Raw genomic sequence first — 26,566 nt, 5'->3', positions numbered from 1 at the left:
TTTTTTTTTAATTTTGAGACAGGGTCTCACTAAGTTACTAGGGCTTCCCTGGATCTCGTGATTCTCCTGCCTCAGCCTCCTGAACTGCTGGGATTATAGGTGTGCACCATTGAGCCCAGCTGTATTTGTTCTTTATTGAACTTCTTCCTGGTATAGTGTTTTTATTATCCAGAAAATAGAGATTTATTCACATATTATAAAATGCTTTTCAGTAAGAAAGGGGAAAACAACAATAGCAGCAGAGAAAAAAGCAAAAATCCCAACACCTGTTGTAACACACAAAGAAACAGCCAGTTTATTCAGCTTCATCTTTGCAGCCTTAATCTCTTCTTGCTGTGTTTTATGTTGTACTGCCATCTAGTGTGTAGAATGGTATAATGAAGATGTTTTATTTACACTTACTTTATCCCCTGGTTGGTTATCTAAAGCCATCATTTAATGTCTTTCTTTTTATCCAATTTCATATAAAGCAGTAAGTTAAGTTAATCAGAATGTAATAACTCTACTTTTGATAGAAATAAGGCAAATGAAAAGCATCAATTTAATACCTGCATCATATTTAAATAAAGCAATCGGAATTATTAAAAAAAAAACAAATTATAAGCCAGTACTTACTGAATGCTTTCTGTGAGCCAGGCATTAGAGTAAATACTGTTTTGTACATTGTCTCAACAACAGTTTTAGGTAAAGAAATTGAGGTAAAAAGTGTTTAAGAACTTCCTCTAGGTGGAAGCTGATGTGTGGTGGGCCTATGTTTGAATCTGGGCAGTCTGATCCTAGAGCCACTTATAAATGTGCTTTTGTAGTGCTACAAAATAAATGGACAGAATTATTATTTTAACAAGAAGGACTAAACCTTAGTTTTGAAATATCCTATATCTTTAAATGTAATTGAAAGTTAAAAATTATAATGTATACATAATATTGCATTATAACCTGTGTCATTTTAAGTAAATTCTGTAACACCTCTCTAGTCCTCAGTTTTCTCATTTGTCATATAGGAATTAATAGAGCTATTCCAGTTATGTTACAGAGTACTGTGAGAATCAAGTTGTATAACTAAAAAATAAACCATATTTATTAATATTTATTAAATAATATAATTATTTAAAAATATTTAGAGAAATGAAGAAATTCTGAGGTAGTACTTTAGTAAAGTCAAATCATCATCTGTCCATTGTGGAAAGTCACACTTGACCTGGTAACCTGAGGGTAATGTCAGGATTGAGCAGTGGAGATGTCTTCTCTCAGTGAAGCTTTCCACCAAAAATAAAAATGAGTTAATGAATGAAAAGGTTATTTCCCTTCATTTGTTAGTTTGCTGGGTATGGTGGCAACCATCTGTAATCCCAGCTACATGGAAAGTTGAGGCAGGAGGATTGCCAATTCAAGACAAGCCTAGGCAATTTAGCAAGACCCTTCCCAAAATAAAAATTTATTCTTATTCAGTGGCAAAAAGCCCCTGGGTTCAATCCCCAGTACCTTGGGGTGGGAAAGGAGGATAAGATAATTGCAGCAAGATAATATGTACTATTTAGATTTTTTAATGTTAGTTATTAGTTAAAAAATTTAAATAGTACATATTACGTGTACAGCTATTTGAAAAAAAAAACCATGCTAATATTTCATTATTCTCACTCTGAACAAAAAGTTTAGTTTTCCTCAAAATCCAAAGAAAAAATTTCAGCTGTAATTTTTCTTTACATTCTGTAGTGATCCTCCTTCTCTTGCTGAGAAGTCTTTGTCATTTGCAGAAAGGACTTGTAATAAAAAGTTCAGGTTGTAAATTATCAGTGTTGCTGTCATCTAAGTCTGGATTTTTAACTGTGTTTCATTTGAGATTTAGTTCAGGAGTTAGGGGTGTAAAAGTAGTTGAATTATGATAAAATTTACCTACAGTGGAGTCACAATTACACATACAGATCACTTATAGAAATTTAACTGAATAGCCTTGAAAAATAGTGTTATTATGCCTGAAACTGAAGAATCTGAACTGTTACCCTATTATAAGCTAGCAAATTGTCTTGCTGCAGTTATAGACAGATGCAACCCCCATTTTGATTCCTTCCAACAGAAACAATGGTCAGGGATCAGGCCTTTTATGTACTCATAGAGGAACTCATGTTGATATCTAGGTCCCAGATCTCCATGGAGTGATGTGGTGAGGCCAACATATAACCTGTGTGTATGGTAGAATTTTGTACCACAAGAGAGAATTTTGCAATTATGAAACTTTGGAGCTTATTTAGGATAGCTGAACCTTCTGCCCTGTCTTCTTTCCCAAGATGAAGAGAGGGAAATTTGTTCTGGAATGTGTATAGATAGTTTCTAGAGAAAAGAAATAAAGGTCTCTTTTCACACATACCTTAGAATATAAACATATGGCTTGGGAGAGAGATTGAAGACTCTGTGGAAGACTCCCTTAGGTTGCTATTCAATCATCCTTTAACCCATATGCCAGTGACTGCTGAGAACCCTGAAATGCAGAATTGTGAAGATATTCATGAAGCACTGTTTCTTGACAAGTATATGCTCTGGTGTGAGCATCAGTAAGATGAAAAATGTGATTCTGCTATTGTGTCAGATAATCTCATTTTCTATGTAGTCTTGATACTGTGGATACTACACTGAGTTGAAGGTGTTTCTAGTGTTTAAAGATGAGCAGATCAGACACTTCATCTGGTGCTCAGTTGAGGAACACTATTCTGTTTCAGTTCTGGAAGGAAAACTAACTGTTGAGTTTATTAAAATGCTCACATCCAATCCTTAACAGTCTGTGAGCCTGTCTACTCAGGACACTGAGGCAGGAGGATCACAGATTCAAGCTCAGCCTTAGCAACTTAGTGAGACCCTGTCTCAAAATAAAAAGGCTGGGGATGTACCTCAGTAATGGAATGTTTTTAATGTCTAAAATGTTTGAAGTCCTTGGTTCAATTACCAGTATATTAACAAACAAACAAAAAATCACCACATAAAACAAAGTATGCTTGAGGGAATGAGATTCAATCCTTCTGTCCATTCTATCACGTTAGGATATAGCACACAGTACTTTCACCTTGAACTTGCCAGTCTACAGAACTGGGAGAAGTAAATTTCTGTTAATGAATTATCCAGTCTGAGGTATTTTGTTACAGCAGACTGAAGGGACTCCAGTCATCTGGGAATACCTCCATTTTTCCCTCTATGGGAAGGATACTTTTTCTGGTTCTAGGATTCTTGGCTTCCATGTTTTGTCCTTTATCATTTTGAATATATCAACCTACTGTGTTTTGCATACCAGAGTTTTTAATGAGAAATCTGATGAGGACCTTATGGGGAAATTACGATGAACCCTTCCTCTATTTCAGCCTCCAAAGTGTTAATACATGCTCTACAGTGTCTTACGGAACAGAGAATTTTGTTATAGTATCACAGTGTGTGTGATGTGCTGCCATACTTTGACATCAATTATTTGGAGTTGGAGAAAGGAATTGAATAACTTGAGCATATAGATATGATAAGGTCTTTTAAAGCCAAATATTGTAGATTTTTAGACTTGAAAATTCCCTTGAAATTTTAATTCAAATCTCTAAACAAGTAAATATCAGTCTCCATACCCAATGAAGCAAAAAGCTTTAGGAGTTCTGTCTTATTCTTAAAGTTGAAAAGGTCTAGGAGCTCTACAAGGGAGATGACCACTGGGTGTTATTCCCAGGTGTAGCTGAGCCATTTCTTGTTTTGACCTCAGAAGGAGCCATTTTGAAGGAATTTCAAACACTGGATGATATATATCAGGGTGGCTGCAGCTGGGTTTTTGTCTTTAAGTATAGAAAGCTCTTGGTGGTGACCTGTTGGACTCTCGATAGGGTGTTTGGTGGTTGGCAGTTGGTGGTTGTGGTCTTTGAATATTGGGTTTTTTCTTTTTTTAAAATCTTGTTTTAGTTTTTATTTTTGGTTTATTGTTTTGGTTATTCATTTATTTTTTTAAAGTTATCATCCATAGTTGGTGTTCCTGCTTAGGATGTGTAGCAAGAGTAGTCAGACTACTGTAGTGTTGCAAGGACCTAGCTCCTCTGATGAGATGGCCTTCATGGACCATTATGAGGTCCTGAGGACCACTAGGGATGATGGGTTGGCCTGGTGAAACTAGCCTGTCATCTCCTCACTGAGGCTGAGGTGCATGGTGAAAGTCCTGTCAAAGGTAGCGGGGAACTTCCTTGTCCTCATCAAACTAGATATAATGATGACCCTGAGCCATCCAGATGTGATCCAGCTGTTACAGATAATTGAAACTCTTGAAAATATCTATGACATGATGCAGCATGCAGGTGGAGAACAGCTATTTCACATCTCACATGGTGGCATGCAGGAGGAGGAGAACTGGAGATTGTTCAGGCAGATCACATGTGTTGTGTGCTGCTCCCTCTGGAAGATCATCATGTATTGAGACCTGAAAACTAGAGAGCATCATGGTAGATGACAGAAGCAACATCAAACTCACTGACTTTGGCCTAAACATCTGGTTCACCCCTGGGAAGAAGATGAACAGGTTCTGGGGCAGTCTTCTGGACTTGGCCCCCAAAATCATGTGGCAGAAAGTATATAAGGGACCCCTGTGGAAACTGGAAGGATCCTTAGGATACACAGGCTTCATCTGAAACATGCAGCCTGTCCCCTGGCTTATCTGCTGCTAGAGTATTAGGTATGTTACCATTGCTACAACAAACTTTCTGTTGACCAGAGACACCCAGGTATGGGTCATAATCCAGGTCAAACAGGATTGTCATTATTGTGGGGTCTAAGTTTGGAGTTGATCACTATAATGATAAGGTGATAACACTCACACTGACTCAGCCACAAATCCATAATGATTTCCTCTACTGTGAACTTCTCTATGGTGTCCATGGTCAGTATTTCCCTGATGAGTCTTTGTGCTTGAGTGATAACATGGTGAGGAATGTTGTGCTTTGTAAACATGATCCCCTTCACTACCTCCTTAGTTGTGGTCCCCATAAATGGGTGGCTCCCTGTCAACATAAAATACAGAATGTCATCCAGGCTCCAGATGTCTACTGAAATGAAAGAAAATAGGCATGACACAATAAATTTGCAATCATTATAGAACTATAATACAGATGAATGAAAAATAAAAACTTCCTGTGTCCCTTTGAATTATGTTGATTAGTGGGTGGGGTGGTGTATTTTTACTATGCTCTACTGATTTTCATTTTCCATGTAGAGAAAGACTTTTAAGCACATTTGAAGTCTTGCTGAACAGAATTGTGTTTTTAAAATGTTAGTTTTGATTGGTTTCCACGGTGATAGAAAAGTAAAGTCAATACATGGAACATAGCTCCAAAGATAAGATTTGGAAGGAATTAAGAATGTGGTTGTAAAAGTCCTGTTTGCTATTCTTAATAGAAAAAGAACTGAGATATTAAGTTGAAGGAAGTGACAGTTGTTACTTCAGTCATTGAGTTCACAGCATAAATTTCTACAGGCAAGCGTATCTCAGTCTTTCATCATTTATATTCTTGTCACATGTGATTCAGGTACTGCACAAAGCATATCAATATAAAGATTTGTATATAGGGTCAACACATTGTATTTCATGATTTCTTGGGTTGGCTCAGATCAGATGGGCAGTTTGCCATTGATCTCTTTTGGGTTCTCTCATGTAGTCATAATCTCCTGGGTTTGTAGTTGTGCATATGGTGCTTCACTGGTCCTCTCTGTGGTCCTTTTTTTCACATGTCATTTCATCCTTCAAAGTCCTTCCACAAGCTCTCTCTCCAGTAGGACAGGATAGACCTTTTATGTTGAGGCTTAATGCCTTAAGTAACCAGCCAGGCATGATGGTGCCTGCCTATAATCCCAGTGACTTGGGAGGCTGAGGCAGGAAGATCACAAGTTTGTGAGAGGCCCTACGTACCTTAATAAGATCTTGTCTCAAAAATGGAAAGGGCTAGGGAGGTGGCTCAGTGGTAAAGTGCCTCTGGAGTCAATCCCCAGTGTAAAAAAAGTAAATAACTGGGAGCTGTTAAACCTTTTAGTGACTAATTTTGGAAGCCCCAGAACTTGGTTTCTTCACAGTAATGTTTTCTCCTATGATATTGGTTCAAATATTCATAAGCATACCATGGATTGAAAAGGTGGGGGCCTAAGTTCTTTTTTGGGGGGTTGGGGTATACTGGGGATTGAACTTGGGGGCACTCGACCACTGAGGCACATCCCACATCCCTAGCCCTGTTTTGTATTTTATTTAGAGACAGGGTCTTGCTGAGTTGCTAAATGCCTTGCTTATCTGCTGAGGCTGGCTTTGAACTTGAGATCCTCCTGCCTCTTAGCTTCCTGAGCTGCTGGGATTACCGGCTTCTGCCACATGCCCAGCTAGTGCCTAAGTTCTGACTTCAGAAAAAAGATTGTGGTTATTTTTGGCCAAATGAAATATTAGTCATATAAAAATATTGGTATATTCCTTTTTCATATAAATTTTAGATTCACATGCAGAAATTCTGTTGGGGAGGAAGCTTTTGAAATTTTTATAGGAATTGCATTTAATTTATAATTAATTTATAGATGAGGGATAATTACTGCTTTTACCATACTGAGTTTTCAAATCCATCTGCATTTAGTTACATTTTCCTTCATATCTTTCAGTAATGTTTGGTAATTTCCTTTGATATTCTGCATACTTTTTATTTAGTTTTTTTTAAGGTATCATGTTTTTTATCACTAATTTAAATGTAATATTTTTTCAGTTGCATTTTAAAATTAGATTTTACTGGTAATAGGAATGCTATTTTACGTTTAAGAATTTATTTTAAAAATAGCTTTATTGAGTTTAATTCATATACCATAAAATTTATCTATTTAAAGTATAAAATTTACTGGCTTTTAGTATACTCAGTGTTTTGTAACCATCACCAAAGTTTAATTTTAGAGCATTTCCTCACTTCAGAAACAAAACTGTACCATTAGCAGTCATACTTCATTCTTCTGTTGACTCTGTCCTTTTTTCCTCCAGCCCTACGCAGCCACTAATCTACTTTCAGTCTCTATGGATTTCTGTATTCTGGAAATTTCCTATAAATGAAATCTTACAGTATGTGTACTTTTGTGACTGGCTTCTCTTACTGAGCATAATGTTTTCAGAGTTTATCTACCTTACAGTATGTGTCAGTACTTCATTGCTTTTTTATCATGGAATGATGTTATATTATATGGATATGTAGTACATATTATACATTTAAAATTTAACATTTCCGAGAGACTTCTAATTTAGGGAAGATGAAGATGAAGTACAAGTGAATAGAGAGCACTAAAACAAAGCCTCACATATATAGTCAATTGAATTTCAGTGAGGTTGTCAGCACCCTTCTGAAGAAGACAAGTGTTTCAACAAATGGTAGTGGGAAAACATTGTATTCACACATGCAGAAGAATGAAGTTTGAGTTTTACTTTACATCATGAGCAAAAATTAAAATGTATCTAGAACATAAATGTAAGAACTAAAACTATAAAATTTAGAAGAAAATGTAGAGTCAGATCTTTTTGATGTTGGGTTCAGCAATGACTTCTTAGGTGGAACATCAAAAACAAAGGCAACAAAAGAAAAAATAAATTGGAATTATAACATCTTCTGAGTTAAAGTCTGTTTTATATGATATTAGCATAACCACTCTGATCTCTTTGGTTTTTCTTTACATGGAATATATTTTTCCATCTTTTCACTTTTAATGTATTTATATCTTTGGATCTTAAGTGACTCTTGCACACAGTGTCCAGTTGAAATGTTTATTTTTAATCCTTTTTCTGTTCTTTGCTGTATTGTTATAGAAATTAATCCATTCACATTTGTAGTAATTACTCTAAAAGAAGGATTTACTTTAGTTCTCTTTACTGTTTTCTGTATGTCTTATAGTTTTTGTATCTCATATTCTCCATTACTACATTCTTTCATATTTCTTGGAATTTTTTAGTGACATGTTTTGATTTCCCTTCTTGTTTGCTTCCATGTACCTTTTTTTTTTATATGTTATTTGTGGTCACCATAGTGACTACATATAACACCCTGAAGTTTTAACAGTCTCTTGAATTCATACCGACTCAACTTCAGTTATATACAAAAGATCTACTCTTCACAGTTCTGTCTCATTCTTTCAGTTATGGATGTTACAAGTTATATCTTTATATATTATGTACCCAATAACAAAAATTATAATTACTTTTATGCACATGTCTTTTAAATCATTGAGTGTTGTGGTTTAGATCTTTAATGTCTGTGAAAAGCATGAAAATATGTTCCCCAATGTAACAAGGTTCAGAGGTAGGGCTTTTAGGAGCGTTACTGGAGGAAGTAAGTCACGTGAGCATGCCTTTGGCAATTATATTTTGTCCCTGTCTCCTGGGGCTTTCTTTTTGCTTCCCTGTTGCCATGAGCTGAACAGCTTTCCTTTACCACATCCTTGGACTTGGTGTTCTGTCTCACCTTGGGTCCAGAGCCATGGAGTTGGCCAATAGTGAGCCCAAAATAAACTTTTCTTCCTCTTAAGTTGTCCTTGTCAAGTATTTTGGTCCCGTTGAAGAAAAGCTGACTAACACAGGAAAAAAAACAGAAAGTGGAGTTCCATACCAAAATTTTAATAAAACTTGTGTTTGTATTTGCCCAGGTATTTACCTTCATTGGATATTTTTATGTCTTTACAGGGATTCTGTTTACTCTCTAATGTCCTTTCACACCAACCTTTGAGACTCAGTTTTCTTGTAGGATAGGTCTAGAGTTTTAGTCAACTCCCTTAACTTGTTTTCCTTTTTTTTTTTTTTTTTTTTAAGATTTTTTTAGTTGTCAGTGGACCTTTATTTTATTATATGTGATGCTGAGAATCCAACCCAGGGCCTCACTCATGCTAAGCAGGTGCTCTACCACTTAGCCTCAACCCCAGTCCCAACTTGTTTTTTTCTGAATGTCTTAATTTCTTTATTATTATTATTATTATTATTTATTTTTTACTTTTCGGTGGACACAACATCTTTATTTTATTTTTATGTGGTGCTGAGGATCGAACCCAGAGCCCCACACATGCCAGGCGAGCGCGCTACCACTTGAGCCACATCCCCAGCCCTATTTATTATTTTTTAAAAATATTTTTAGTTGTCAATGGACCTTTATTTTATTTATTTATATGTGGTGCTGAGAATCAAACACAGTGCCTCACACATGCTAGGCAAGCGCTCTGCCACTGAGCCACAACCCCAGCCCCTCTTCTTTATTTTTTTAAATATGAATCTTTTTTGTAGATGGACACAACACAATGCCTTTATTTTTATGTGGTGCTGAAAATCGAACCTGGGTCCCACCCATGCTAGGCAAGCACTCTATCACTGAGCCACAATCTCAGCCTTTCTTTATTTTTAAAGTACAGTTTTGACAGGTATAGAATTTTCAGTTGACAGTGTTTTTCTTTCAACATTTAAAATATATCATCCCATTGCCTTCTTGTCTCCAGGGTTTCTGGTAAGAAGTTCACTTTCAATTTTTTTTTTTTTTTGTACTAAGGATTGAACCCAGGGCCACTTAACCACTGAGCCACATCCCCAACCCTTTTTTATTTTTTATTTTGAGACAATCTCACTAAGTTGCTTAGGGCCTTACTCACTCAGTTGCTGAGGCTGAGTTTGAACTTGCAGTCTTCCTACCATAGCCTTCTTAGTTACTGGGACTACAGGCATGTGCCACAGTACCTGGCTTGTTTCTAATCTAATTGAGGATTGCTTGTTTGTGACCAGCAGCTTCTGTCTTGCTGGTCTTTCTTTCTCTTCTGTCTTGCTGTTCTTTCAAGAGTCTGTCTTTGATTTTGTCTTTCAATAGTTTATCATGTGTCTTGGTATAGTCTTTTTGGGTTCACCTTGCTTGGAACGCATCAATGTTTTGGATGTGTAGATTCATTAATTTGGAATTATTTTAGACATTTTTTCTTTCTCTTTCTCTTTCTTGGGTTTCTGTAAGATGCATGTTGGTTCACTTGATGGTGTCCCATAGGTCTCTTAGGTGTTATATAATTTAAAAAAAAAAGTTTCTTTCTGTTATTCAGATTGTATAATTTTAGTTGTCCTATCTTTAAGTTGCCTCAGTCCTTCAGGGAACCCCTACACAGATGGAAGAGAACAAGCACAGGGATTTGTGAATAAGTCTAAGTCTACTCCTTCTGTACCCAGGAACCAGATCTCTACTCTGGGAATGTGGGCTGCCATCATGAAGTCTACCGTGCAGCCCCATGTAGTTAGAGCAAGGGCAAGTGAAAATACACAAAACTTTTCTATGTTCTTGAAGTTGGCTTTTTCTTGACTCAGTGCTCTCTGGCTATTATAATCCTTTACTGTTTTCTTGAATACTAAGAAAGTTGGTTCTGAGAGAATTTGTTTTCTTCATGTTTCCATAGAGGGACTGAAGCTGCCGATTCACCATTTTGTGGACACCATTGGGCCATCTTCTTTTGCTTTTAGTTGTATGTGTGTGGTGTGACATAATATTGTCCTCCTCTTCCTGGTTTGAAAGTTATGTATTTTTTTTCTATTTTAATGGCTACCATTACAATTTTAGTTTGAATAACTAATTTAAAGTTGAAAGTATATCAGTATATTTGCTGCTTCTGTCATGGAGTCCTAGCACTTTTATTTTACGTACCATCAGTCTTTCTTGTCTTCTTTATTAGTGTTGCCCCTGATGATAGCTCCATCAGGTTATCTCCCTGAATTAATTGTTTATTTTTTATACGGATAAATTTATTTAGATGTATAGTTATTTGCTGAATTCTTTGCTCAGTATTTCTGCTTTACATTTTTATTTGTTCTCTTGGAATCCTTTTTCTTCTTCTCAAGTGCATATTTTAGAAGTTCTTTCAGCAACGTTCTATTGGTAGAACTCTGTTTTTGTTCACCAAAAAGTGCTTTCTTTTGCATGGTAGTTTAAGTATGAATAAACGTGGTAAATTTCCTTTCTCAGAACTTCAAGATATTCTTAACCTGTTCCATCTGTTACTGTGGAGAAGTTGGATGTCTTTTATTTACTTAGATATTTACCATTTCTAGTGCTGTTAATTCCTTCCTGCACTGCTCATTTTTATCTGGTGTCATTTCCCTTTAGCTTGAAAAACTTCTTTAGTTTTTGTTGTTGGGATGGTCTGTTGAAGGCAAATTCTCTTAGCTTTTGTTATTTGTGAATGTCTTTATGTTGCTTAAATTTCTGAAGGTTGTTTTATGGGACATACTGACAACTATTCTTTTAGCACTTTAAAAATCCTTTCCCTTTGTCATCTCCTCTCTCATGTTTCTGGTGAAAATTCTGCTGTCATTGTTTCTCACTTTAGTAATATGATTTCTTCTTTGCATACTGAAAGATTTTTCTCTTTAGCTTTGTTGTTTAAAAGTATGATTATGATATTTTAATACTGAATTATTTGTCATATTTGGGACTTACTGAATTTCTTGAATTTGAGGTTGAGATATTCATGAATATCTCATAAATAGTACTTCTGCCCTATTCATCTTTTATGTCCTTTTGGTACTCCAGTTATACTTATGGTATTCTGGTATTCTCAGAGATCTGAACTATCCTGTTATTTTTGTTTTTTCTTTCTTCTTCTTTGTGTTTTAGTTTGTATACTTCTACTGATCTGTTTTCAAATACATTCTGTTTGGTTTGCTGTTAATATCTGATACAATAATTTTAATTTCTTTTTAATTTAACTAAGTTTCAATCTTTGTTGAATTCCCATGTGTTCTTTTGACTACTTGAGTACCTTATATATATATGGAATCATACCGTATTTGTCATTTTGTGACTGGCTTATTTAGTATTAGCATGGCAGTCTTCAGCTTGACCAGGCTGTCGCATATCTCTGAGTTTTCATTCTTTTTGGTTCACAGTTCTTTTGTTTAGTGCTTTAAATATATTGACTCACTACGTTCTGGCCTCCAGAGTTTCTGATGGGAAGTCTGTTGATGATCTAATTGAAGACCCCTCTTAGATGTTGAGTTGCTTTTCTTGTCGTCCTTTCAAGATTTTCTTGTTCACTTTTGAAGTTTGATTATTAGTGGCTTGTAATGGATCTCTAAGTTAATACTACTTGGGATTCATTGTGGTTGTTGGATGGTTATGTTCTGTTTCTCATCAAATCTAGGAAGTTTAGGATTTTTGTTTGCTCATAACCCATAACCCTCTTTTATTCTCTATTCTTTTCTTGGGACTCCCATGTATCTATGTTGGTCCACTTGATGGTATCCCATGGGTCCATTAGGCTCTCTCTTTTGCTTTCTGTTCCTCAGATTTTATCATTTTGATTGTCTTCTTTTCAAGTTCACTACTGTTTTTGTTTTCTATTTGCTCAATCTACCTTTTTTCTCATGAATTTTTCATTTCATATATTGTACTTTTCAAGTACAAAATTTGGTTTTGGCTTCTTTTTATGTGTTTTTTAAAAAATCTCTTTATTGATAATTTTGTTTATACAATGTTTTCTTGACTTTTTCCACATCTTTCTTTAGTTTTTTTGAGCATAATTGAGATAGTTGTTTGTCTAGTATATTTGTCATCAAGTTAATTCCTGAAGGATCAGAAACAGTTTTGATTAACTTACTTTGTTTTAATGGATTTAACTTTTCCTGTGTTTTTATATGGTTTGTGGTTTATTAATTTATTTTATGCAAAATGGACAATTTAATCTAATAATATGATGACTCTAGAAATCAGACCCCTCACCCCTGTTTTTTTTTTGTTGTTTGTTGTTATTGTTTTTATTTGATTGTGCAGGCTGGCTCTATCCCAAGGATCAACCCAAGGTATAAATATATATCTAGTTCTTTTCTAACTCTGTACCTTTGCCTGGGCATTTATAGTCACTTTGTAATATTCCCCGTGTAAACAATTGCTTCTGAATGTTATATTCTTTTCTGTCTGCTTCCCATAAGGGGAAAAAGAGAATAGTAAAGAGAGGTGGAAAAGAAAAATGATGGTGGTCCTTTAAATCCCTCAGAAGTCACGTTAGCCAGAATGTTGGGCTTTCTACAATGCGGAGAGGCACAGAAATGATAGCCACACATCTCTTGTTCTTACCTCTGTGATTAGAAGCAATAGTCAGTAATCACAGCATTGGTCCCTATATTTGGAGGAAGGTCTTTTTTTGCCTTTCCTGACTCCTGTAAGATATGTGTAGGCTGCTTCAGAAATAAGGGCACAGCTGCTGCAACTGGGCTAGGAGTGGGCGATAGGTAGCTGCTAGTGTGTTAGGAGCTGATTTTGACAAAAATGAACCACAATTTCCCATCCAAGCCTTTCCATGGAAGTTGCAAGTTTTCAGAGTTCCAAAATAGTTTTTATCTGACAGATTCTGCTAGTGTACTGTTGCCCAGCTGAGGAGACAGATTTTTGATGCTTCCCACTCTACTGTTTTTCTAGAATCTTCTCCTTCTTCCCATGTGTTCTTGTATATTGTGTACCTTTTCATCTGAATTTTAGAATCTCTGTCAGACTAATTAATTTACATTCTCTTACTATTTTTGTATCTGGCCCATTTCTATGTCTTCTTTATTTTACTGTTTTATCTTGTGACCATGGGTCACATTTTCTTGCTTCCATTTGTGTTTTGTAATTTTTTTAATGCAAAATGTCTGATGTGAAAACTAGTTGAGACTAAAGTCAGTGATATTTATTTCTAAGAAAGGGCTTATCCCTTCCTCTTGGTCTTCACATGTGGGAACTGAATCAGATCTATTCTTTGTGGCAGCTTTAGTTTGAGTGAATTCATCATTACCTTTAAATATTTTGAAGATAAGGTCTGGAAATTGTGTTCACAGGGAACATTGAAGACTGGTGAAGATGCTGAAGACATCTTTGTGTTTTACCACGAAGTCACAGTTCTCTGACTATGAGACATATGTCACCCTCTGTGCTTTGCAGCCTGGTTGCTTCTTCTCTGAGTCCTTTCCCTAGTTTTCTGTGCTACAGGAGGACTTGGAGGTTGGCTGCATTAAACCCTGTGAAGGTCTGGAATGTCTCCCTGGGGGTTTTCTCAGCTTTTCTGTGCCTTCCTTCAGACATTAGCTGTTTGTTTATTTATTTATTTATTTATTTATTTATTTTGCAAGTTTTTTAGAACTTTTATTTGATGTAGAAAGAGTGAGCATGTTCTCCTTCACTGGATGTCTGTCTTGGGTAATCCATTCAAGGAAGATCACTTAGTCCAACTTAATGAAGCCTATATCCTTCGCATACTGACGGAAACACTGCCGGCATATGTTGAGGCCGTATTTCCGGATCAGACCATGCCCGTTTGAACATACACTGCAAGAGCAAGAACCATGGCCAAATTTTTGCGGGTGGCTCCAATAGAGCTGTTGGTGACCCATCTTGCTTTCAAGGGTGCAACAAGGCAAAAGGCAGACATTAGCTGTTGATTGTCCTGAAGGCCTCAGGGAAAAATCTCTCAGTTCTTCTGTCCTCTAGTTTTACAGTCCTGCTCCCAGTCTATGGAGATTATCTGCCCTCATTTGGGGGAGGCTCCCCACACTTTATTGGTTCCTTTCTCTTTGTTTCTCCTCTCTTCCTTAGCATTTGATATACTGCAGCTGCTGAATGCTTATGGAAATCAATTGATGGGTGGGTGTCAATTCTGCTTCAAGGTGCTTATGGTAATTTTATTTTGTCACTTTAGTCTGTATGGAGTCACTTAGGATTTGGCTGGTTTTTCCTTACCTAACTAAGGCAGATTCTTGGTCCTATGGCATCTATGCTTGGAATTCAGGACCATGCATGAATCTCTTCTCTCTCTCTTTTTAAAATTTATATATGACAGCAGAATGCATTACAATTCTTATTACACATATAGAGCACAATTTTTCATATCTCTGATTGTATACGAAGTATATCACACCAACTCATGTCTTCATACATGTACTTTGGATAATAATGATCATCACATTCCACCATCATTTATAACCCTCCCTTCCCCTCCAACCCCTCTGCCCTATCTAGAGTTCGTCTATTTCTCCCATGCTCCCTCTCCCTATCCCACTATGAATCAGCCTCTTTATATCAGAGAAAACATTCGGCATTTGGTTTGGGGGGATTGGCTAACTTCACTTAGCATTATGTTCTCTAACTCCATCCATTTACCTGCAGATGCCATGATTTTATTCTCTTTTATTGCTGAGTAAAATTCCATTGTGTATATATGCCACATTTTTTTAATCCATTCATCTATTGAAGGGCATCTAGGTTGGTTTCACAGTTGAGCTATTGTGAATTGTGCTGCTATAAACATTGATGTGGCTGTGTCCCTGTAGTATGCTGATTTTAAGTCCTTTGGGTATAGACCAAGGAGAGGGATAGCTGGGTCAAATGGTGGTTCCATTCCCAATTTTCCAAGAAATCTTCATACTGCTTTTCATATTGGCAGGACCAATCTGCAGTCCCACCAGCAATGTATGATTACACATCCTCGCCAACACTTATTGTTGTTTGTATGCATTATAGCTGCCATTCTGACTGGAGTGAGATGAAATCTTAGGGAGATCTTGATTTGTATTTCTCTAATTGCTAGTGATGATGAATATTTTTTTCATATATTTGTTGATTGGTTGTATATCTTCTTCTGAGAAGAGTCTGTTCCGGTCCTTGGCCCATTTATTGATTTGGATATTTGTTTTTTTGTTGCTTAGCTTTTTGAATTCTTCATATACCCTAGAATTTAGTGCTCTATCTGATGTGTGAGGGGTAAAGATTTGCTCCTAAAGTGTAGACTCTCTATTCACCTCCATTTTGATCCATTTTGAGTGGAGTTTTGTGCAAGGTAAGAGAGAAAGGATTAATTTCATTTTGTTGCATATGGATTTCCAGTTTTCCCAGCACCATTTGTTGAAGAGACTATCTTTTCTCCAATGCATGTTTTTAGCACCTTTGTCTAATATAAGATAATTGTAATTTTGTGGGTTAGTCTCTGTGTCTACCAGTCTGCTTTGATGCCAGTACCATGCTGTTTTTGTTATTATTGCTCTGTAGTATAGGTATAGTGATGCCACCTGCTTCATTCTTCCTTCTAAGGATTGCTTTAGCTATTTCTGGGTCTCTTATTTTTCCAGATGAATTTCATGTTTGCTTTTTCTATTTCTATGAGGTATGTCATTGGGATTTTGATTGGAATTGCAGTAAATCTGTATAGTGCTTTTGGAAGTATGGACACTTTGATAATATTAATTGTGCCTATCCAAGAGCAAGGTAGACCTTTCCATCTTCTAAGGTGTTCTTTGACTTCTTTCTTTAGGGTTCTGTAATTTTCACTATGTAGATCTTTCACCTCTTTCGCTAAGTTGATTTTATTTTATATTTTTACTGTTATTATAAATGGGGTAGTTTTTCTCCTTTCCATTTCTGAGGATTTATCACTGATATACAGAAATGCCTTTGAATTATGAGTGTTAATTTTATATCCTGCTACTTTGCTGAATTCATTTCCTAGTTCTAGACGTTTTGAAGTTTTCTGGTGGAACTTTCAGGGTCTTCTAGGTATAGAATCATATCTCAGCAAATAGTGCCATTTTGAGTTCTTCTTTTTCTGTGTGTACCCCTTTAATTTCTTTCATGTAATTACTCTGGCCAGTGTTTCAAGAACTATGTTAAATAGTAGTGGTGAAAGAGGGCATCCCTGTCTTGTTCCAGTTTTTAGAGGGAATGCCTTCAATTTTTCTCCGTTTAGAATGATGTTGGCCTGGGGCTTAGCACGGATAGCCTTTATGATGTTGAGATATGTTCCTGTTATCCCTGTTTTTCTAGTGTTTTGAACATAAAGTGGTACTGTATTTTGTCAAATGTGTTTTCTGCATTTATTTAGATGATCATATAATTCTTACCTTTAAGTCTATTGATGTGATGAATTGCATGTATTGATTTTCGTATATTGAACCAACCTTGCATCCCTGGGATGAATCCCACTTGATCATGGTGCATGATCTATTTGGTATATGTTTGTATTTGATTTGTCAGAATTTTATTGAGAATTTTTGCATCTATGTTTATTAGAGATATTGGTCTGAAGGGTTTTTTTTTTTTTTAATCTGTCTTTGCGTGGTTTTGAAATCAGGATGATATTGGCCTCATAGAAGGAGTTTGGAAGTGCTGCCTTTTTTTCTATTTTCTGAAATAAATTAAAGAGTATTAGTATTAGTTCTTCTTTAAAGGTCTTGTAGAACTTGGCTGTGTATCCATCTGGTTCTGGGCTTTTCTTGGTTGGTAGACTTTTGATGGCGCCTGCTATTTTGTCACTTGCAATTGATCTGTTTAAATTATGTATATCATCCTGATTCAATTTGGGCAAATTATATGACTCTATAAATTTGTCAATGCTCTCGATATTTTCCATTTTATTGGAGTATAAGTTTTCAAAATAATTTTTAATTATCATCTATATTGCTATAGTGTCTGTTGTGATATTTCCTTTTCATCACGTATGTTAGTGATTTGAGTTTCCTCTTTCCTTCTCTTCTTTAGCATGGCTAAATAAAGGTCTGTCAATTTTATGTATTTTTTCAAAGAACCAATTTTTTGTTCTGTCAATTTTTCAATTGTTTCTTTTGTTTCAATTTCATCGACAATCTAATAGAATACAGTGTAGTATCTCTATTTTTTTAATATTTGCTAAGAGTTGCTTTGTGGCATGGTATATGGTCTATTTTAGAGAAGGATTCATGTGCTGCTGAGAAGAAAGTAGATCCTCTTGTTGAAGGATGAAATATTCTATATATGTCAGTTAAGTCTAAGTTATTGATTGTATTATTGAGTTCTATCGTTTTTTGTTCAGCTTTTGTTTGGAAGATCTATCTAGTGATGAAAGAGGTGTGTTAAAGTAACCCAAAATCATTGTGTTGTGGTCTATTTGACTTTTAAACTTGAGAAGAGTTTGTTTGATGAACATAGATGCTCCATTGTTTGGGGTGTATATATTTATAATTGTTAAGTCTTGTTGGTGTATGGTTCCCCTGAGCAGTATGTAGTGTCCTTCTTTATCCTTTTTGATTGACTTTAGTTTGAAGTCTACTTTATTTGATATGAGGATGGAAACCCCTGCTTGCTTCCACAGCCCATGTGAGTGTATGATTTTTCCCAACCCTTCACCTTCAGTCTGTGGATGTCTTTTCCTACGAGATGAGTCTCTTGGAGGCAGCATATTGTTGGTTTTTTTTTTTTTTAACACAATCTGCTAGGCTATGCCTTTTGATTGGTGAGTTTAGGCCATTAACATTCAGGGTTATTATTGAGACATGATTTATATTCCCAGCCATTTTTGTTTAGTTTTGGTATTTAACGTGACTTGGTTTCTCCTCTGATTAGATTTTCCTTTAGTGTTATACTTCCCTCTGCTGATTTTCATCATTGTTTTTCATTTCATTTTCTTGGAATATTTTGCTGAGGATATTCTGTAGTGTAGGCTTTCTAGTTGTAAATTCTTTTAGCTTTTTGTCAGGGAAGGTTTTTATTTTATCATCAAATCTAAAGCTTAATTTTGCTAGATAGAAGATTATTGGTTGCCATCCATTTTCTTTCAGAGCTTGAGTTGTTCCACAATCTCCCGGCTTTGAGGGTCTGGGTTGAAAAGTCTGCTGAGATACAAATTGGTCTCCCCCTATATGTGATCTGATTTCTCTGTCTTGTGGCTTTAGAGATTCTATCCTTATTTTGTATGCTAGGCATTTTCATTATAATGTGCCTTGGTGTAGATCTGTTATAATTTTGTACACTTGGTGTCCTGTAAGCCTCTTATATTTGGTTTTCCAATTCGTTTTTCGTGCTTGGGAAATTTTCTGCTATTATCCAATTGAAGAGATTGTGCATTCCTTTGGTTTGAAACTCTGTGCCTTCCTCTATCCCAATAACTCTTATATTTGGTCTTTTGATGCTGTCTCATAATTCTTGGATATCTGTTCATGGTTTCTTACTCTCTTCACTGTGTGATGAACTTTATTTTCCAGATTGTACTTTGTCTTTATTATCTGATATTCTTTCTTCCAAGTGATCTAATCTGTTGGTTATGCTTTCTATTGAGTTTTTTATTTGATTTATTGTATCCTTCATTTCAAGGATTTCTGACTTTTTTTCATAATCTATATCTCTCTCTTGAAGTAATCTTTTGCTACCTGTATTTGCTTTCTTATCTCATTATTGGAGTGATCAGTTTTTGCATGTATTTGCTCATTTAGGTCATTCTTTAATTCACAGATCATTTTAATTATGAACCTTCTGAACTCCTTCTCTGACATTTCATCAACTTTGCTGTCCATGGGTTCTATTATTATAGTATCCTGGTTTGTTTGGGGCACTTTCCTCCCTTGTTTTTTCATGTTTATGTGTCTTCCTTTCTTGCTGTGTGGATCTGAGACATTACAGTTTTTTTCTCTATATTCTTGTATTAACCATGCAGATTGTCTGTACCTTACCTTGATGTTGGGCTTCCAGACCCTGCTGGTGTCCCTCAATGTATGCTACTGCATCCTGGACCTAGGTCCTGTACAAGTTGACGTGGGTGGATATGGGCAGCTGGGTTTGACCTCCCATGGTAGTCTGTTGCTGGGAAGGGGCTGTCTTGTGCCAGAGATGAAGCTCTGGTGGGTGTCTGCCCCTGGGAAGGATGGACCAGGCCTACTGTGAGCCTAGGTCCTGCGTGGGTTAGTGGTCTGAATCTCTTCTATCTCATGAAAACTTTGTAACTTTTTGAAACACAGGCCATTTATAGGTTTGTTTTCATCCTTAATTCTTTGATTTTTTTAAACTAGGGTTTTTTAGTTAATATTGCTTATTTTGGTTATTATGAGAATGAACATTATTCTGTGAACTTCTATTTAATACCTGAAGTTTTTAAAAGTAGCTTTCAATGACACTGCTTTCCTAAATACAGAAGGTATCTTTATCAACCTTGCTTTTCTTTTAGTATTAACGACAATGATATGTTACATTTATAAAGTACTTGTTGAATACCAGTTACCTTGGTGATGCTTTCTAGCATCATCATATTTAATACCCATAAATTTGAGAATAGGCATTATTATCATTATTATGTCATCCCCATTTTGCAGTTGAGAAACCAAATAGGTATGTCAGTATCATAAGTGAACAGCTATAGGCACTTTCAAACTTGGGGTTCAAACTTGGGGTTCCTTTCTGGAACAGATTTGCAAAGTCACACCCAAAGATATGGTAGCTATGTAACATAAATAAATAAAGTAGGTATATATGAAAAATAACAAAGCAGGTGGCATGATGAATGATAGTTAAGACTTAGCCAAGATGCTGGCACAAAATAAAGAGTAATCAGCTCTGTGGCAGACTCTGTTGGAGAATATATGCCTCATTTAAAGGTGAGGTCACTTCTCAACTGTAGGTAGTTTTTACCTACGTGAGAATGCAGACCAATTCCATACTTTTCAATACAAGACAGAAATCTGTATTTTTTACACGAGGACCCTTAGCTTCTATATGTTGGCTACTCTTTCAAATAAAAATAAAATCCAATGTACAGACCCACATGCTGAGTCCAAAATTAAGAAACATCTGAAGGCTTAACCTGTTCTCTGGGCAGCCAGTTACCAATTCCCTGTAATAGAGTCTGAGGTCTTTTAAACTGTTAAGTCATGCTGCTTCTTATTGCCCCGTTTAAATACCTTCCTTTCATATGTGCACTAAATAAATTGAGGAAGTGAAGACCTACTTTTTAGCTAATGTGTTTTATTTACTGCAAATGTATTTTATTTACTGCTGTTATGCTGTTGTACCCATTTGGATAAAAACTGCAAAGGCAACCTACAAGTTGCCTACAAGTACATTGTTTTGAAATCCTGAATTCTTCATTTATCTGCCTTGAGTGGTAGAGTTCTGATATAAGGCATGTCTTATGGTAAGTTGATGTGAGGATCCAGGTATTATTGAATACTTAGTTAATTATTTATTAATCATGACTTTTTCTCCCTTTCTTTTGTAACATAGCTTTCACTTTCAGAAGAACAGAATGAAATAATGAAAAATGGCTGTGAATCTAAAGAGCTGGTCTACCTCGTGCAGATTGCTTGTCAGGTAATTCTGAATTTGTCCTCCACTGCATATAAAGTTAATAAGAATTATTTTGAGTAATCACCAAATTCCTTACTATAGTGTGTTTCTCACATTGCCTCAAGGATTATAATCTATATAAAGATACTTATATTGAAGTGAAATTGGGCTATAAATAACTATTGTAAGAAAATAAGATGGTATTCTTAAAAAGAAAGAGAGAAGTGTGTTCATACAATAATACATGGAATGCCCAATTTAGGTTGCAACTTGCATATCTTCTCTTTGCATTTTTTAAAGGTTCCTAAGGTTTTGGACACTTATAAGTAAATAGAGATTGTGGAAGTATAGGTGTTGAAAACAATATAAAATAAAGTAAAAATTTTTCCCCCAGTTATATTGACATTTCTACATGTACCCACTTCAATAGAATCAGTTTAGTAGAATCAGAATACAACTTTAAATAAAGATACTTCTCATGAGAATGATGTCATTTTTTTGCATTTGAATCAGATGATGTATAATTTCTCATTTTTCTGAGTGTACAGGTTGTAGAATCACATTGGTCATGCAGTCATGTATATACATACAGCAATAATAATGTCTATTTATTCTGCTGTCCTTCCTTCCCCTCTATCCCCTCCCTTCTTCTCCCATCACTTCTCTCTACCCAATTGATGTCATTTATTGATCACTATGTTAGTTGAGTTAACTGTTGATCACATATCATGATGGGGAGATTTGACCACTTGTCTCTGCCTCAGCTACTCCCTTTTCTGACCAGGACAGTATTCCTCTATAGTGTCACAGGAAGAAAGTGCATGTGATTTTGAAGAATCTGATGCTTATATCACATGGGAAATACTTAAATTCTTAGTTCTGGTGACTTTAAGGAAAACTTTTCAAAATAAGTGCTTTTATTTTTAGGTGCCAGAATTTGGGATTGGAAATCAAATTTAGCTTGAATATAGAGTCAAAATATATCAAAGTCACGTTTTTCATATATGTTTTGTTGCATGTCATCTCAGTTTGAAGGAGTAGGCAACTCTGAATTACTAAATTTCATGTCATATTTCATAAAATGCTGTATTTAGTAAGTTGTTTTTTTCTCTGAATTACTAAATTTCATGTCATATTTCATAAAATGCTATACTTAGTAATTTTTTATTGTGAAGTTTTAATAACAGGTCTGTAAATGTAAATCTTATGAATTTTCTCTTTGCTATAGAAGCAGTGAAAGTTGGTGATACTATAAATTCAGTACCTCCATGTATTTTACTATTTCATTTTAGTGGATAGGTGACAGATCCCTTTAGTCTTGGTGATTTGTGTACCTTTAAGCTGGAAATTCGATTCTAGAAGTGGATAGGCTGAATGTGAATAGAAGATCTGGTGATTAATGAGACCTGGGGGAAAAGAAGTAAGGAAATGAAAGTCATGGAAGAATCTCACATAGGTCCTTGATGACCTGAAGTATAGTTCTATTAAGAGAATGAGAATGTGGACGTTGGTAAATTGATTTTTTAGGTGAAAATATTGAAAAATTCTGTCCTGATAAACTGTTGCTAATAGATGAATGGAAATCTTTTTCTAGAGTACATGTTTGGTATGTCAGGAATGAATTTATTAATTCCTGTACAAGCTAACACATTTTAGCATCTCTTCTCACCATTTATTTCCATATGCTCAGAGAATGCAGATATTTTTATTCTCATTAGCAAAACATAATCTCAAAAATATCTATGCTGTTTCACTTAAAAGGCAAACATGCTGTTTGGGGCATACATTAGAATTTATAATTGTTACTCAATTGTACTTCCATATATTAGTGACCTAGATGTTAGATAGTTTCCTGATTGTAAATATTCTATTCAGCTGCTTAAAAAATTGCAGATTGCTTGGTGTACTATTTATAACATCAAAGTAGTAATTTACTACATTATAATAATGCATATATTATAATAATAATATAAGCATTATTATTCTTCTCTGGCTCACGAAGTAATCTTTGAAGCATTCCCATGGGGGGTGTGTGTGTGTGTTTGTGTGTGTGTGTGTGTGTGTGTGTGTGTGTAATCAGTCATAAGCCCTATTGTAAGCCCAAATCATTTTTTTTAATAACTAAGACTCACAAGCAAACCCCTTAATTTTGCAAATGGGGAAAATGAGGTCTAAAGTCCTGTAGTAGCTATCCTCAGCTGCTAATATGGCATATTAGCAGTGGGAGCTTCTAAGGACTTCATTTTCCTGCCTGCCAGTTTTTTTCTGTCTCTCTATGGAATTTTCAGTCTAGAATAGATTTGAAAACTCGCTCAGTCTCCAATTAAGATGGCCATTAACACTGATGTTATCTATCTGTTCTAGAAGCTATTTATTTACATATTTTATCTCTGCTAACTTCTAATTTTTAATAATGTACAGTTAACATTCTTTTTATATAACCACACTTCTTGTTCCTTCATCTTAACCTCCTCTTTTCTTGTTCTGTTAGCTTAGATGACGACATATTAAATGTCTTAAGATCTTTTTCCCTTCTGGAGAATAAGTGATTCTACTTTCAGTAGACCTTATTTTTGAACCGTTCATTATCTTTTTGTCTGCCCTTTAAATTTTTTCTTCTTTCTAAATTGTGAACCCAGCAATGTAAAGACTGTCTTTCACACTGAATGGACCCAAATTCAGTAGGCACTTTTTTATCATCTGCATATCTGGCACACACACACATGCAGCACTTCCTTTTAATTCTTAAAACAGCTCTGTGAGGCAGATAGTCTGGTTTCCATTTTACAGAAGATGAAATAAAGACAACAAATGTTAATACCTTCCACAAGGTCATGAAATTAAAGAGAAGGTTTTATCTAGGATTTGAACACAGCTGTAATGTTTTTCCTACTCTTCCACCATTTTCTAATAACATGATTTGTACTTGGTTTGGCTACTCTAAAATCTTTAAGTATATCTCAAATGTTAATGAAGTCTTAAGAAATGCATATAACTGACAAGTCTAGTTTCTTTGCATGACTTCAGCAGACAGGATCTCCCCTCCCCCTACACCTTTCAGTGGAGCCTTACATTCTAGAGTCTCTGAAGGAGCTAGTTCAAGCCAACTGGATATAATTCCAGGCCAAGAGACTACAGTCTTAGAAATACAAAAATATTTAATAACTGGTATAGCACAAATCCAAAGCATTAGAACAGATACTAGTCACACAAGTCTAATTTAGCTGTATAGGTGTGTCTCAGCTGAATATTAACCATGGATAAATCGCTGTCAGATGTCTTAAAGAACAGGTCATTAATGACCTGTTTGATCAACTCCTTCCCTCTTCTACTAATCATTATTTAGAATAAGTTGTCTTCACTAATATAGGCATCATAAAATAGCCTCAGCTTTTTCATTTCCTCTTTAATCTTTTCATTCTACTTATAAGTATCTGCTGTGTCAAACAAATAAACTTCTGTGGATGAAGAAACACGATCTAGTTTGTGTCTTGATGGTGTTTTGGGTAGGAGTCCTTTTTATTCCGTTTACTTTTCTGAAAATCATGCTATTTTCTTTGCACATCCTGTACTTCACAAGAAATAATGTGTTTAGTTTGAAAGTAGTGAAATTATTAAAAATCCTAGGAAATTCAAGAATATGTCATGAGAGAGGTTTCTGCCTTTTTTATCTTTCAAAAATAAGTAAACATGAGCTTTTAAGTATTAATTTTAAAGTGACAAATTTAAACCTATTTATTCAAACACATGCCCTGATGAAAATCCTGTTTTGATCTCTTCTTTCTCTGAGTGTAGTTTTTTTGTTATATGAGTAATTGTTGTTTAATAAAATAATACTTTATCATTTCATTATTAGCTTTAGATTAATTGACATTAATTTTTCTTATTCAAGTTCATATATGTTTACTACATTTATATTTTAACCAGAATTCATCAATATTTAAGCACTTATTTTTTCTGTAGATTATTTAGTAAGTATTTACTGTAATCTCAAGGTTCCTTTATGTTATGGTAGATGGAGAAAACAGTTGGTTTCAAGGGAATACTTCCTTGTCTCAAAATATCTCCCATACTCCAATGTTCCCATGCTTGAAATTCCACCATCAGAAATGCATTCCTTGGTATTAAATCTTTCCTTCTCTACTGAGTCCATTTAAAGAATACTGTTATGTTAGGAGCAGGGAAACTGTTAACAGCCTCTGTGTATGAGCATAATACATAGGCAGATTGCCAGCATTTTTATTTAAACTTTATAAAGCTTCTGTGAAATATAGATGTTACTCCCAATTCAAAGATGGGTAAACTATTGCTCACAGATGTTTAATAATTCGCATAAGGTTCTGAATTTAAGGTTAGATGAGGTTAGGATTTGAATCAGTTCTTTTTTTCTCTCTTTTCACTGAACTTTATACATTTAAGGAGATAACAGAGCATTAGTTATTTTTCAGGTAATTTCCCCAAGACAAAAAAATTTCCCAGGACAAGGACAAAGACTGTTCTCAGAAAGCACAACAAGTGGTTCCTTTTCTCTCACCTTTATTCCTTAGCCTTGTCAAGAATGATTTTTGCCTATGATTTTTGCTAAGTGAAATAAGCCAGTCCCTCAAAAATCAAAGGTCCATGTTCTCTCTGATATTTCGGATACTAAAACACAATAAGTTGGGGTGTGTGGGGTGGGAGAAGAATAGAAGGTCATTGGATTAGACAAAAGGGAATAAAGGGAAAGGAGAGGGAATGGGAATAGGAAAAACAGAATGAACTGAACATAACTTTCCTATGTTTATGTATGAATATACCACCAGTGAAACTCCACATCATGTACAAACACAAGAATGGAATGTTATACTCCATGTATATAATATGTCAAAATATACTCTACCATTATATATATCTAAAAAGAACAAGTTAAAAAATTATTTTTGCTACCCTTGGATATAGTACTTGGTATAATAATTAATATTAAAAATTTATAACAAATAAGATTGAGGCAAGTGCATATATTAAAGAGTTTTGTTCCTTTTCAAAGTTATTAATCATTTAAAACACTCTGATTATTTACTTTATTTGAGTTGTTTAGAAATTGGATACCTAAGCATATATTTTTTACATTTGAAATTTAAAATTAAGTGCTAAAAAATAAAGTTAGGTGTTTAAAGCACAAGGTGTTTATTTTTAGAGTTTTACTCAGTAAATTTAATCATTTTAAGTAATTTTCAAGTAATATGTTAAGATTTTAACTTTATAAATGAAAATATGTATAAGAACAGACTTTTTACTGGCACAAAAATATTTTTAAGAAATTGAAAGAAGTCCATTCATGGTTATATGAGGAAATACATTTGAAATCTAATCCCCAGCATTTATTTTTGGAGCTCTGGAAGCATTCACATGGTTAGTTATTTAAGTTTATTCTTTGAGTAAGACTGCTTGGGTGAAAGAAAGGATGCTTTATTTTTTAAAAAAGTTAATATATATTGTTAGAGCAGTTTTATATT

At 35.0% G+C, this 26,566-nt stretch overlaps 2 protein-coding genes across 9 annotated transcripts in view; one reads left to right on the top strand and one right to left on the bottom strand.

Annotated features, from left to right (window-relative positions):
- The window catches only part of Arhgap32 (Rho GTPase activating protein 32), a 297,323-nt gene that overhangs the window by 183,601 nt on the left and 87,156 nt on the right, over window positions 1-26,566 (top strand). For all 8 annotated transcript variants that reach the window (XM_040285546.2, XM_078047321.1, XM_078047322.1 and 5 more), the window contains one exon: window positions 21,009-21,095. In XM_040285546.2, the coding sequence (XP_040141480.2) occupies window positions 21,009-21,095 (87 nt within the window). The remainder of the gene's footprint in view (window positions 1-21,008; window positions 21,096-26,566) is intronic.
- LOC101964023 (small ribosomal subunit protein uS14) lies at window positions 14,117-14,400 on the bottom strand. Its single transcript, XM_040285548.2, has one exon. The coding sequence runs from the start codon at window positions 14,384-14,386 to the stop codon at window positions 14,216-14,218; it is 171 nt and encodes a 56-aa protein (XP_040141482.1). The 5' UTR covers window positions 14,387-14,400; the 3' UTR covers window positions 14,117-14,215.

Source organism: Ictidomys tridecemlineatus, chromosome 4 (genome assembly GCF_052094955.1).
Source record: "Ictidomys tridecemlineatus isolate mIctTri1 chromosome 4, mIctTri1.hap1, whole genome shotgun sequence".
Lineage (NCBI taxonomy): Eukaryota > Metazoa > Chordata > Mammalia > Rodentia > Sciuridae > Ictidomys > Ictidomys tridecemlineatus.
The sequence above is the reverse complement of the archived record's forward strand: the minus strand, read 5'-3'. Positions and strand labels throughout refer to the sequence as shown.